At 44.2% G+C, this 12,528-nt stretch overlaps 1 protein-coding gene across 1 annotated transcript in view; it reads left to right on the top strand.

Moving 5' to 3' along the window:
• The window catches only part of LOC115200969 (netrin-3-like), a 115,811-nt gene extending 103,691 nt beyond the window's left edge, over nt 1-12,120 (top strand). Inside the window, exons 5-7 of the mRNA XM_029764134.1 lie at nt 1,303-1,359; nt 9,473-9,547; nt 9,823-12,120. Coding sequence (XP_029619994.1) covers nt 1,303-1,359; nt 9,473-9,547; nt 9,823-10,214 — 524 coding nt within the window. The 3' untranslated portion in view covers nt 10,215-12,120. The remainder of the gene's footprint in view (nt 1-1,302; nt 1,360-9,472; nt 9,548-9,822) is intronic.
• The last annotated feature ends 408 nt before the right edge of the window (nt 12,121-12,528 follow it).

Here is a 12,528-nt window from a genome sequence, read left to right as displayed (position 1 = left end):
TTGGTGTTACAGAGCAGATGGTGGAGGGCAAAAAGGAGAAAACAATGGTGGTCACGGCCAACTAACCAACCATACACTTTCCAGGGCCACTGAAGACACCCAATGAGGAAAAAGTGTTTATTGGCCTCAGTGTGTGTGTGTGTCTGTCAGCACGTGCATGTACGAAGGCATCTCTTCCCAAAACGCCTTCCATTTTGTTGGTACTATCCATCCGTCCCCGGTCAAGCCCTTTGCCCCCTAACACAGTAAGACACAGAGACCAGGACTGCTAATGCCCAATTAGTATGATGCCACTGCCCCTCATCTCAATATCCCTTTTTCATCTGAATATCTGCCCCTCAACCCTTCACCTTCAGAGGACACGCCCACAGCTTGCCGTGCCTTTGACCAGCTGTTCTCCTCTCCTCTCTGCCTTTACCAAGCACTCCAAAGCTCAATGCCCTATTTGTTTTTCTTCGTGGGGGTGCCCGTAATTTCAAAGTGCGACAACTGCCACTTGCCTCTCAAAACACTCTTTCCAAGGAAGCCCCCTGTCTGTTTGTTTGACTCCAACCCGGTTCATCGTCCCTCTAACTCCCCAGTCGAAGTCCCTCTGGGTGCACGCTAACGATGCTAAGCCAGCGTCCAATTAGCCTTTTGTTATCACTGAGGCAGTGGATTTGTTGTTAGCATTAGCCTAATTTTTGCATAGTATTAGCATTTGTATTGAATAACGACCCTTGTTTTGGAGGGAATTCCTTAAGGATTGGATTGTTTTGACTGTGGTCGAGACCGGCGAAGGGTTTTGGTTGAGCTAATCAGGCGGATTGAGGGAGTTTGCATCTGTCTAACGATGTTACTACTATAGGTGGCTCCCTCCTTTGCCATCTGTCTGATATTTCCATTTTTTAATACATTGATATCTTGCACAATATGTTTGTTTGGTGCTACTGTTCTCAGAGGAAGAGAGTTCGACTCAAAGTATATTTCCACAAAGTGTGTGTGTGTGTGTGTGTGTGTGTGTGTGTGTGTGTGTGTGTGTGTGTGTGTGTGTGTGTGTGTGTGTGTGTGTGTGTGTGTGTGCCAATATCACTATCTTTATCACTGTGTATTTAGGTTGATATTTTCAACCTACACCCTCCTCTCTTTCTTCCTATGTCAAATAACTGTGATTCAATTCGGGCATACTGAATTTGCTTGACCACATATGCAAATAGTAGGCATATGGCCAAAGCAATGTCTATGTCTACATAAACTATATGGACATACATTTTTTCCATAAAGCTCTTGTTAAAACTCTGTTGTTCTGTGTATGTGTTTCAGAGATCCCAGTGGTGAACCCTACAGCCATGGTCAGCAGCAGCACAGAGGAACCGCCAGGTCAGCTACTCCCCCAGCCTCATTTCACACCTGACACCTGTGTAGGAGAAGAAAAAAAACTTGTAAAGATTTCTGGCATCCCTTTCTAACTGTGTTTCTATTTTGATGTTCCATGACTGCTCTTTATCCAAGTGAGATGTTCCATTGTCTTAAAACCTGGGGGGGGGGGTGAGTGTTGGCGACCAACAGTTTGGGTCAATGATCCCCCCTCCCGTTTTTTAACGCTTTTTGCCTCGTGGAATCGCAGCACGGTGATTCATCACAGGCTTTAACGACATAACTCAACGCTGCAGCGACCACAGATATACCTCCCACAACTACATCAACCCCTCCTCAGCTTTCACAGTTGGTTTGAGATACGGTCCACTTTGCAAGGCCCAGGACAGAAGATATGTGCTGCCAGGCCTGGAAGTTCTCACAACCCACATGAAAAAATACTATAGTATACTATGGTATAAATACTATAGTATTCACTGTAGTGTTTTTGCGGACTTTACTGTAGTATTCACTGTAGTGTTTTAGTCCAAAAAAAACACTACAGTGAGCCTAAGACAGACTTGGTCTCAACTTGAAGGAATTGCAGTAGGAGCGAACTTAAAATAACTTAAATGTCTAGCTCGGCCATGACAGTTTTGGTGTCATCTCATCAGCCCAACTGCCAGACCGCGGTTAACTGCCAGACCACAGCTAGCCCACCGATAGGCTTAGCAGTTCCACCTTGCCCTCTGATAGGCGAGGTGGAATTTTCACCACATTGCTTACACCAGCCCAATCTCTGCTTGGGCTTGTAACCCTCACACACACACAATACACTTCTCTGTGTTTCTGCTTCCCTGGAAAAGTGTTTTTCCACTGCATCAAACAAACAAGAATGGTTGTTTATCGTCAATTCATCTCTGCACAAGTGGGCAACATACAGGAAAATGTCCCATCCATCCCTCTCTCTCCTCCCATCCAACCCACCATAGACGAACACACCTCTCCTCCTTCATAAGGCCCTCAGAAACACAAAACCTGAAAATGTCTCGGTGTGTGTGTGTGTGTGTGTGTGTGTGTGTGTGTGTGTGTGTGTGTGTGTGTGTGTGTGTGTGTGTGAGAGAGAGAGAGAGAGAGAGAGAGAGAGAGAGAGAGTGTGTGTGTGTGTGTGAGAGTATGTGTGAGTGTGTGTGCGCAAGGGGGTGGTAGATGCAATTTGTAACTGTCACCGTGCTGTGAATAGGGACAGGGGAATAGGGACAGGGGAACCGGAGCCTCCAATGCATGTGATTGTGTTTTCAGCCGCGGCTCTTCTGGGTCAATGGGCGATTCATGGGGGGGTTTCCAGGTGAATACCCATCAGTAAGTGACTCTTCATGGGAAAACACACACTGGCCCTGAGCCAGAGTTTCACCACTCTATATCATGGGCTGCACAGCTGGCCACTGTACCAGGGTAACATGCACACACATGCAGGCACGCACACACAGATGTGCATATACAGTTGAAGTGGGAAGTTTACATACACCTTAGCCAAATACATTTAAACTCAGTTTTTCACAATTCCTGACATTTAATCCTAGTAAACATTCCCTGTCTTGGGTCAGTTAGGATCACCACTTTATTTTAAGAATGTGAAATGACAGAATAATAGTAGAGAGAAGGATTTATTTCAGCTTTTTATTTCTTTCATCACATTTTCAGTGGGTCAGAAGTTTACATACACTCAATTAGTATTTGGTAGCATTGTCTTTAAATTGTTTAACTTGGGTCAAACGTTTCGGGTAGCCTTCCACAAGCTTCCCACAATAAGTTGGGTGAATTTGGCCCATTCCTCCTCTGAAGAGGCACCTCCGGTATGCTGGCCTTCTAGGCAGAGTTCCTCTGTCCAGTGTCTGTGTTCTATTGCCCATCTTAATCTTTTCTTTTTATTGGCCAGTCTTAGATATGGTTTTTTCTTTGCAACTCTGCCTGGAAGGCCAGCATCCCGGAGTCGCCTCTTCACTGTTGACGTTGAGACTGGTGTTTTGCAGGTACTATTTAATGAAGCTGCCAGTTGAGGACTTGTGAGGCGTCTGTTTCTCAAACTAGACACTTTAATGTACTTGTCCTCTTGCTCAGTTGTGCACCGGGGCCTCCCACTCCTCTTTCTATTCTGGTTAGAGACAGTTTGCGCTTTTCTGTGAAGGGAGTAGTACACAGCTTTGTACGAGATCTTCAGTTTATTGGCAAATTCTCACATGGAATTGCCTTCATTTCTCAGAACAAGAATAGACTGACGAGTTTCAGAAGGAAGTTCTTTGTTTCTGGCCATTTTGAGCCTGTAATCGAACCCACAAATGCTGACGCTCCAGATACTCAACTCCAGATATTCTAAAGAAGGACAGTTTTATTGCTTCTTTTATCAGCATAACAGTTTTCAGTTTTCGAAAGGGTTTTCTAATTATCAGTTAGCCTTTTAAAATTATAAACTTGGATTAGCTAACACAACGTGCCGTTGGACAACGTGCCATAGAGTTTCTGGCATGATGGTGTTCATGGCTACCGACTTGAGTGCTACGGGGCGTTAATCATTTAGGCAGGTTACCTTCGCTATCTTGGGAACAGGGACTATTTTGGTCTGTTTTAAATATGTAGGTAATAAAGACTTACAGGGAGAGATTTAAAATGTAATTAAAGACACTTGCCAGTTCGTCCACGAATGCTTTGAGTACACGTCCTGGTCATCTCTTTGGCCTCGCAGCTTTGTGAATGTTGACCTGTTTAAAAGTCTTGCTCACATTGGCAATGTGATCACAGAGTCGTCCCGAACAGCTAGTGCTCTCATGCATACTTTAGTGTTGCTTGCCTCAAAGCAAGCATAAAAGTTATTTAGCTTGTCTGGTCGGCTCGCGTCACTGGGCAACTCGCGGCTGGATCTCCCTTTGTAGTTCATAATAGTTTTCAAGCCCTGACACATCCGACAAGCTTCAGAACCGGTGTAGTAGGATTCAATCTGAGTCCTGTATGGACGCTTTGACTGTTTGATGGTTCGTCTGAGGGCATAGCGGGATTTCTTATAAGGGTCCAGATTAGTGTCCCGGTCCTTGAAAGTGGAAGCTCTAGCCTTTAGCTCGGTGCGGATGCTGCCTGTAATCCACGACTTCGGGTTGGGAAATGTACATAGGGTCACTGTGGGGACAGTGACTGAGGTGCTATAATACTCTACAATGCTATTGGATGAATCCCGGAACATATTCCAGTCTGTGCTAGCAAAACAGTCCTGTAGCATAGCATCCATTTCATCTGACCACTTCCATATTGAGCAAGTCAGTGGTACTTCCTGCTTTAGTTTTTGCCCTCTGGTTGCACATGTAACATGCTGGTAGAAATGAGGTAAAAACGGGCTCCTGAGTGGCGCAGTGGTCTAAGGCACTGCATCGCAGTGCTAGCTGTGCCACTCGAGATTCTGGGTTTGAGTCCAGGCTCTGTCACAGCCGGCCACGACCGGGAGACCCATGGGGCGGTGCACAATTGGCCGAGCATCATCTGGGTTAGGGGAGGGTTTGGCCGGCAGGGATGTCCTTATTCCATCACGCACTAGCGATTCCTGTGGCAGGCCGGGCGCAGTGCACACTGACATGGTTGCTAGGTGCACGGTGTTTCCTCTGACCCATTGGTGAGGCTGGCTTCCGGGTTAAGTGGGCATTGTGTCAAGAAGCAGTGCTGCTTGGTTGAGTTCTGTTTTGGAGTTTGCACGGCTCTCGACCTTCGCCTCTCCCGAGTCCGTATGGGAGTTGCAGCGATGAGACAAGACTGTAACTACCAATTGGATACCACAAAATTGGAGAGAAAAATTGATTAAAATGTAAAATAATTATAATAATAAAAGAAAGGAGATAAAATGGATTTAAATTTGCCTGCATTAAAGTCCCTGGCCACTAGGAACGTCGTTTCTGGATGAGGATTTTCTTGTTCGTTTATGCCCTTATACAGATCATTGAGTGCGGTCTTAGTGCCAGCATCAGTTTGTGGTGGTAAATAGACAGCTACGAATTATATAGATGTGAACTCTCTTGGTAGATAGTGTGGTCTACAGCTTATCATGAGGTATTTTATCTCAGACGAGCAATACCTCGAGACTTCTTTAACCTCTCTAGGGCAGGTGGCACCAAATCGTCCCACCTACGTAACAGCCAGTTGAATCCTGTGGCGCGATATTCAAATACCTTAGAAATGCTATTACTTCAATTTCTCAAACATATGACTATTTTAGACCATTTTAAAGACAAGACTCTCGTTAATCTAACCACACTGTCCGATTTCAAAAAGGCTTTACAACGAAAGCAAAACATTAGATTATGTCAGCAGAGTACCCAGCCAGAAATAATCAGACACCCATTTTTCAAGCTAGCATATAATGTCACAAAAACCCAGAAGACAGCTAAATGCAGCACTAACCATTGATGATCTTCATCAGATGACACACCTAGGACATTATGTTATACAATACATGCATGTTTTGTTCAATCAAGTTCATATTGATATCAAAAACCAGCTTTTGACATTAGCATGTGACGTTCAGAACTAGCATACCCCCCGCAAACTTCCGACGAATATACTCACGATAAACGTTCACAAAAAGCATAACAATTATTTTAAGAATTATAGATACAGAACTCCTCTATGCACTCGATATGTCCGATTTTAAAATAGCTTTTCGGTGAAAGCACATTTTGCAATATTCTGAGTAGATAGCCCGGCATCACAGGGCTAGCTATTTAGACACCCAGCAAGTTTAGCCTTCACCAAACTCCGATTTACTATTAGAAAAGTTTGATTACCTTTCCTTTTCTTCGTCAGAATGCACTCCCAGGACTTCTACTTCAATAACAAATGTTGGTTTGGTCCCAAATAATCCATAGTTATGTTCCAACAGCGGCGTTTTGTTCGTGCGTTCAAGACACTATCCGAATGGATTTATAAGGGTCACGTGCACGGCGCATTTCGTGACAAAAGATTTCTAAATATTTCATTACCGTACTTCGAAGCATGTCAACCGCTGTTTAAAATCAATTTTTATGCCATTTTTCTTGTAAAAAAGCGATAATATTCCGACCGGGAATCTGCAATTAGGTAAACAGACGAAAGAAAATACAGCATGGGGTCGACTCGGGCACGCGCCTAAGCTCTTTGTCCTCAGATCGGCCACTTTGCAAAGGCGATAATGTGTTTCAGCCTGGGGCTGCCTCGATATCGTTCAGCTTTTTCCCGGGCTCTGAGAGCCTATGGGAGCCGTAGGAAGTGTCACGTTACAGCTAAGATACTCACTCTTCAATAAACAGAGACAAGAAGAACGACACCTTGTCAGACAGGCCACTTCCTGCATGAAATCTTCTCAGGTTTTTGCCTGCCATATGAGTTGTGTTATACTCACAGACACCATTAAAACAGTTTTAGAAACTTTAGGGTGTTTTCTATCCAAAGCCAATAATTATATGCATATTCTAGTTACTGGGCAGGAGTAGTAACCAGATTAAATCGGGTACGTTTTTTATCCGGCCGTGTAAATACTGCCCCCTAGCCCTAATTAATTTTAGACATAGCGCACCAGAATTTATTGACACTGAGCTCTTCAGTAAAGCCATTCTACTGACAATGTTTGTCTATGGAGATTGCATGGCTGTGTGCTTGATTTTATACATCTGTCAGGAACGGGTATAGCTGAAATAACCGAATCCACTAATTTGAAGATGTGTCCACATACTTTGTTTTACATATAGTGTGTATCAAATCAAATCAAATGTTATTTGTCACCTGCACCAATACAAAAGGTGTAGACTTTACAGTGAAATGCTTACATACAAGCCCTTAACCAACAATGCAGTTTTAAGAAAAATAAGACCTTATATACATACCGTACATACACACGCGCAAGCATATATGTACACAAATAACCCTTTAGAGCCCAAGCCCCTATGGTTAAAAGCCAGGGAGCAGGTTGAACCTTCCTTTTCTACTTGACTGGCCAGTTGAACTGCTCTCCCACATCACTAAGTGTGTTTTCTCTCCACTCCAATAGTTCGACATTCAACAGATTTATTCAGCTCTCCCCATGACAGATTCAGTGTGACCTACTTCATCAATTCATTCAGTGCGCCCCTTCCACAACCCACGCACCCACGCACTCATACCAAATCCTCTCTCTCTCTCACTTACTCACACACACATTAACCCAGGTTTGTTTAAGTGTGGTTTATTGAAAGCTGCTGTGAGTGAGAGGTATAGGCACTAGGCAGCTGCTCTGGCCTCTCTCTCTGCTTGTCGCTAATAAAAGGTCTATCACTTTGATATATGGGCCAAGCTTCCCTGACATTTTTACTGGTTCCTCGGCCTCCTCTCTCATCCTCCTCCCCCTCCTTCTCCTGCCCTAGTCTGCTCCGGCTCTCTCCAAACCCTCAGCAAAAGGAGCGTATGCGACCTACCCAGAAACCGTTTCTTGGGCCATATTCCTGCAAGCAATCACTTTTCTTTAGTTTGGTTTGGAGGGCGAGACCGCTTCCCTTTACAACATCTGAATGTTTTCACTTTGAAGGCAGCTAGAGAGGGAGACCAGAGAGTTCGCAGATACCCGGGCTCAGTGTCTTTGCAATTTTACGCCAGCTGCAAATGCAAACTGGTGTTTTCTGGACTTTTGAGTGTGTCCCTTTCAAAAGCCTGAATAAAATTAGATCAGACACCAAGCTCCCTGGCTTGCTCACTAGAAGACAAGTCAGGTCGGCAACTCTGTCCCTCTGTAACCTTTTAAACCAAACCATATATTAAAGTACACCATCCATTTATAATCACAAACTGTAGGCAAAACTAGTACTGTAGAGGTGGTTTAATGAACATGGTTGACACTTTGTCCTTTTGTCACAACTCCCACTGCAGTGACATTAAAGCCAATAGGCAATTTTAATGGTCATGTGTTTTCTAATGTCCTATATAGATCTCTATGGGTTCAATTTAATCAAATCCGTACTGCAATATGTATGCAGTCGATCAACTCTGTTAACTGCAAAAGTTTTTCAACCTCTCTGGTTTACACATCTATGACGCAACACCCACTAAACATGGTCAAGTCCCAGAGAAACACATCGACCACAGGGCAGCTTCTTCCTCCTTATACATACAGCAGTCAGCTTTGTGGTCTCTTTCTGGTCGTGGTCTCACAGCCATCCAACCATGACCACTTCCACTGCACGCTGTCTATTCTCTGGGCCCCACAAAGGCAGGAAGACATGTCAAACGGAACACTTTCCCCCCTCTGTAATATTTCACCGGCCGCGACTCCCCCACCGGTTATTGCAGGGGCTTACATGTGATTTGTCTAAGGTCGTATTTTACTCCAACTTACCTGACCAAACCTAACATTTCCTCTATCCAGGCGCCTGTCTCACAACCCCGGCACATGTGGCGTGTGTGTGCGCATGCGGGCGTTTGTGTGCATGCCTGTATGTGTGTGAGTGCATGTGGCCGTGTGTGTGTGTTCCTGTGTGTGTGTGTTCCTGTGTGTGTGTGTGTGTGTGTGTGTGTGTGTGTGTGTGTGTGTGTGTGTGTGTGTGTGTGTGTGTGTGTGTGTGCGCGTGTGTGTATGTTTGTGTCTCTTGGTGTGTATGTGTGTGTGCTACGTGCGTGTGATATGTGCATTTAATTGAAAACACTCTTGGTGTGTATGTGTGTGTGCTACATGTGTGTGATATGTGCAATTAAATGAAAACACTCTTGGTGTGTGTGTGTGTGTGTGTGTGTGCTACGTGCGTGTGATATGTACATTTAATTGAAAACACTCTTGGTGTGTGTTTTCAGTGTGCAAAAGCCTGCTGCGTGTAATGATTCCTAATGTGTATTCCAACTTCTAATGTGAATTCAGCCTTAAGTGTGTAATAGTTCTGAGAATGTAACCATGTCACCATCTTCACTTTTTTATCATCTCCAGTGTGTAACTACTGTCTGGTTATGTGCGTAATAGTCCCTATATGTGTCACTGTCCTGTTTTGTGTGTAAGTGTGTAACTATCCCCAGCAAGTTAGACTTCCAGATGTGAGACTGGACTTCCAGATGTGAGACTGCCTTTTAGTGGGTGTGTAAAAGTTACTCTTTCTTTTATCAGCAGATTGTGAGTCATATTGCAAACCAGTGAAAGGGAATCTGAAGATCAACATGAAGAAATACTGCAAGAAAGACTATGGTGAGTGATTGAACAGACGAATACAGCCTATTTATTTATCAAACATGATTGGTGAATATGGTGAAAAAAGAAAGTACCCATACTGGATCAGTGAACTATAACAGTGAATTACCAACCCAGCACTCCAAAACATGATTGTTAGTAGCTATATTTTATTATGATATTATATCATGTTATTATTTTTTGTTGAATAGTATTTTCAATTCGTTTTTAATTTTTGTTAGTACTGTACCTGCATCAGTTGTAATGGTTGGTTTGTCTGTGTGTCTCGTCAGCGGTGCAAGTCAACGTGCTGGACATGGAGACGGTGGGCGACTGGGCCAAGTTCTCTGTCAACGTGGTGTCTGTCTACAAGAGCCGTGGCGAGCCACTCAAACGGGGCGACAACGTCCTGTGGATCCACATGAAGGACCTGGCTTGCAAGTGTCCAAAAATCCAGATGAGCAAGCGCTTCCTGGTTATGGGCACTAGCAAGACCGGGCCCGGGGGTTCTGGGCCTGGGGGACCCAGAGCTGGACCAGGGGCCGTAGGGGTCACTGCGGGAGCAGAGCGAATAGGGCTCCTGGCCGATAAGAACAGCCTGGTCATCCAATGGAGAGACATTTGGACACGGCGCCTCCGGAAGTTCCAGCGCAAAGAGAAGAACGGCAAGTGCAGCAAAGCATGATGGGAGAGAGAGCAGCACATCCCATCCGACACCACCCCCCACCCATACTCCTACCCCCCCATGACCCCTTCCGAGCTCTCAGCTAGTTTACAAACACGACCCCACCCCCGACCCCCTAAAAACCCTGAACCGGGGGTTTGCACATTACAGCGACTGCATGTATTTTGCCTGTTTAAGGACCACTTTGTGTATATTGTATAACTATTTAATTTTTATTTTCTGTTTTAATCATGGGACTCTTTTATCTATTGGTCTGCCTTAAAAAGGGACCATTAAAAAGGGTACGAAATGACAACGACAGCAAAAATGTCCACTCTCGCCCCCACTCACAACTCCCCCCCCTCAGACTGCTTTAGTCCCCCCTCCTGCCACCATGTTTTAGTGTTTTGAAACTATCAAAGCTTACATTTCTGTTTTTTTTACCAGGAGTATTTATGAAGCTCACATAATCAGAGAGAGAGAGAGAGACTGATTTTTTTGTGTTGTCGCAAAGTCCCCCATGCAGGCTGCAACTAATGAAAAGAAAAACTGCACAACCTCAGCTCGTCTGCCTACTCCACCACTGTTTCACTGTCTCTAAACCCCACCTTGTTCTACGCAACTGAGATTACTGGCCTAGAGAGGCCATTTTGTCTTGTACTCTTATTCCATATGTAAGATATGTAGACATCAACTCTCTGCAGTAGCATCTCTGGACCAGAACCCGCAACGGCTGCATCCTCGTCCACAGGGGATCGTCACCACAACAGGGGCCTTCTCCACCTCCAAACCTCACTTTTACCACCACTGCCATTGCAGTATATATATAACTTCAGACAGAGGCACCTGCTAGACTCTAGTCCACACGCTACAGCTGTTGACAATGACCCCACCGCTCACTCACTGGTTCTACAGATCCAGTCATAGGCAGACAGTGACACTGCTTAGAGACTGTCTAACTCTAAACCCTAATAATGTTTCTCCTTTATTCTATATTCACGTAATTCTGTTCTCAGATTCCTATACTTCAACCGACTCACTGTCTCACTATTTAAGTGAAGTCCCAGAACCCATGCCCCCCCCCCCCGCCAGCCCTCGCACCACGAGCAGGAAATTGAACCATGCATCGTTATCTGACTCAAATATATATATATAATCTTTTTAGAGAGAGAGAGAGACTCCAGCAGGGTGGAAAGTAGCCAGCTTCAGAACAGAACAATACCCACAACTTCAGGAGGATATTATGCATAATGTCTTTGAGTATTTCTTGATAAAAAGGTCCTGCACATGTCATTGTGTGACCAATATTGTTTATTATTTCTGTCTTTTTCTTTTCTACCACTTTTGACGATGTGTCCAATGACGGACTAGTGATCGCTTGCCAAAAGAAGAGCTCAAAACAAAGAGTGCCATTTCACGAAGAACAGAAAAAGGTTGGATTTAGCTCTACCTTTTCAACTGTAGCTTATTGACAAAATGTCTGGAAACTTCTAGGCTACTTGTTTTTGTACATTTGCATGTTTGTGGTTTTGCTGGTCTGTCCGATGCGAAGAAAAAAGTTACAATAAGCAGAGCAAGGAATTAACAAATGTTAACATCACAATCCAGAGGAAACATTCTTAGTCATCTTGCCGACATACCCCTCTCTTCTTTTGCCAATAATGCATCGGGCTGTTTCTAAATTTAATCAAGAAAATTAGAAAATCAGGCCAGAAACGAAACCACAAAGGACCGTCTGTTTGCTCTTAATGCTGATGTTTGTCTTTGACCTTACTTCATTTATTTAAAAAGAGAGTACAACGTAAAGACATTGTTAAGGGGTCATTCTAGTGAGCAGTAATGTGATGCTAGCGGTTGGTTGGCTGCAGTGCTATGTTTGGTTTGTCACATTTTCAAGCCCCTCAGAAGTGTCTCTCCCTCTCTCCTTGTCAGGCCTCTGTTCCTTTCTGTTTTGTAATGTGTGTTTCTGTGTCTTAGATAAGTGACAGTAGTCAGCTGCAGTCCTTAAGTGGTTTAGGTCTTGTTTTCATTTTGAGTTTTTCACACTGAGTGTACAAACATGCATTTCCATGCAGGTGAAAGCTATGCTCCCTTATTGATGTAATTTGTTAAATACACTTCAATCAGTGTAGAAAGGTTAAAGAAGGATTTTTAAGCCTTGAGATAAGTGAGACATGGATTGTGTATGTGTGCCATTGAGGGTGAATGGGAAAGACAAAATATTAAAGTGCCTTTGAACGGGTTATGGTAGTAGGTGATAGACGCACCTGTTTACGTGTGTCAAGAACTGCAACGCTGCAGGGTTTTTCATGCTCAACAGTTTTCGGTTTGTATC

This window comes from Salmo trutta, chromosome 10, assembly GCF_901001165.1.
Source record: "Salmo trutta chromosome 10, fSalTru1.1, whole genome shotgun sequence".
In the NCBI taxonomy this organism is placed as follows: domain Eukaryota; kingdom Metazoa; phylum Chordata; class Actinopteri; order Salmoniformes; family Salmonidae; genus Salmo; species Salmo trutta.
Note: the sequence above shows the minus strand (reverse complement) of the source record. Positions and strands in the feature narration are given on the sequence as shown.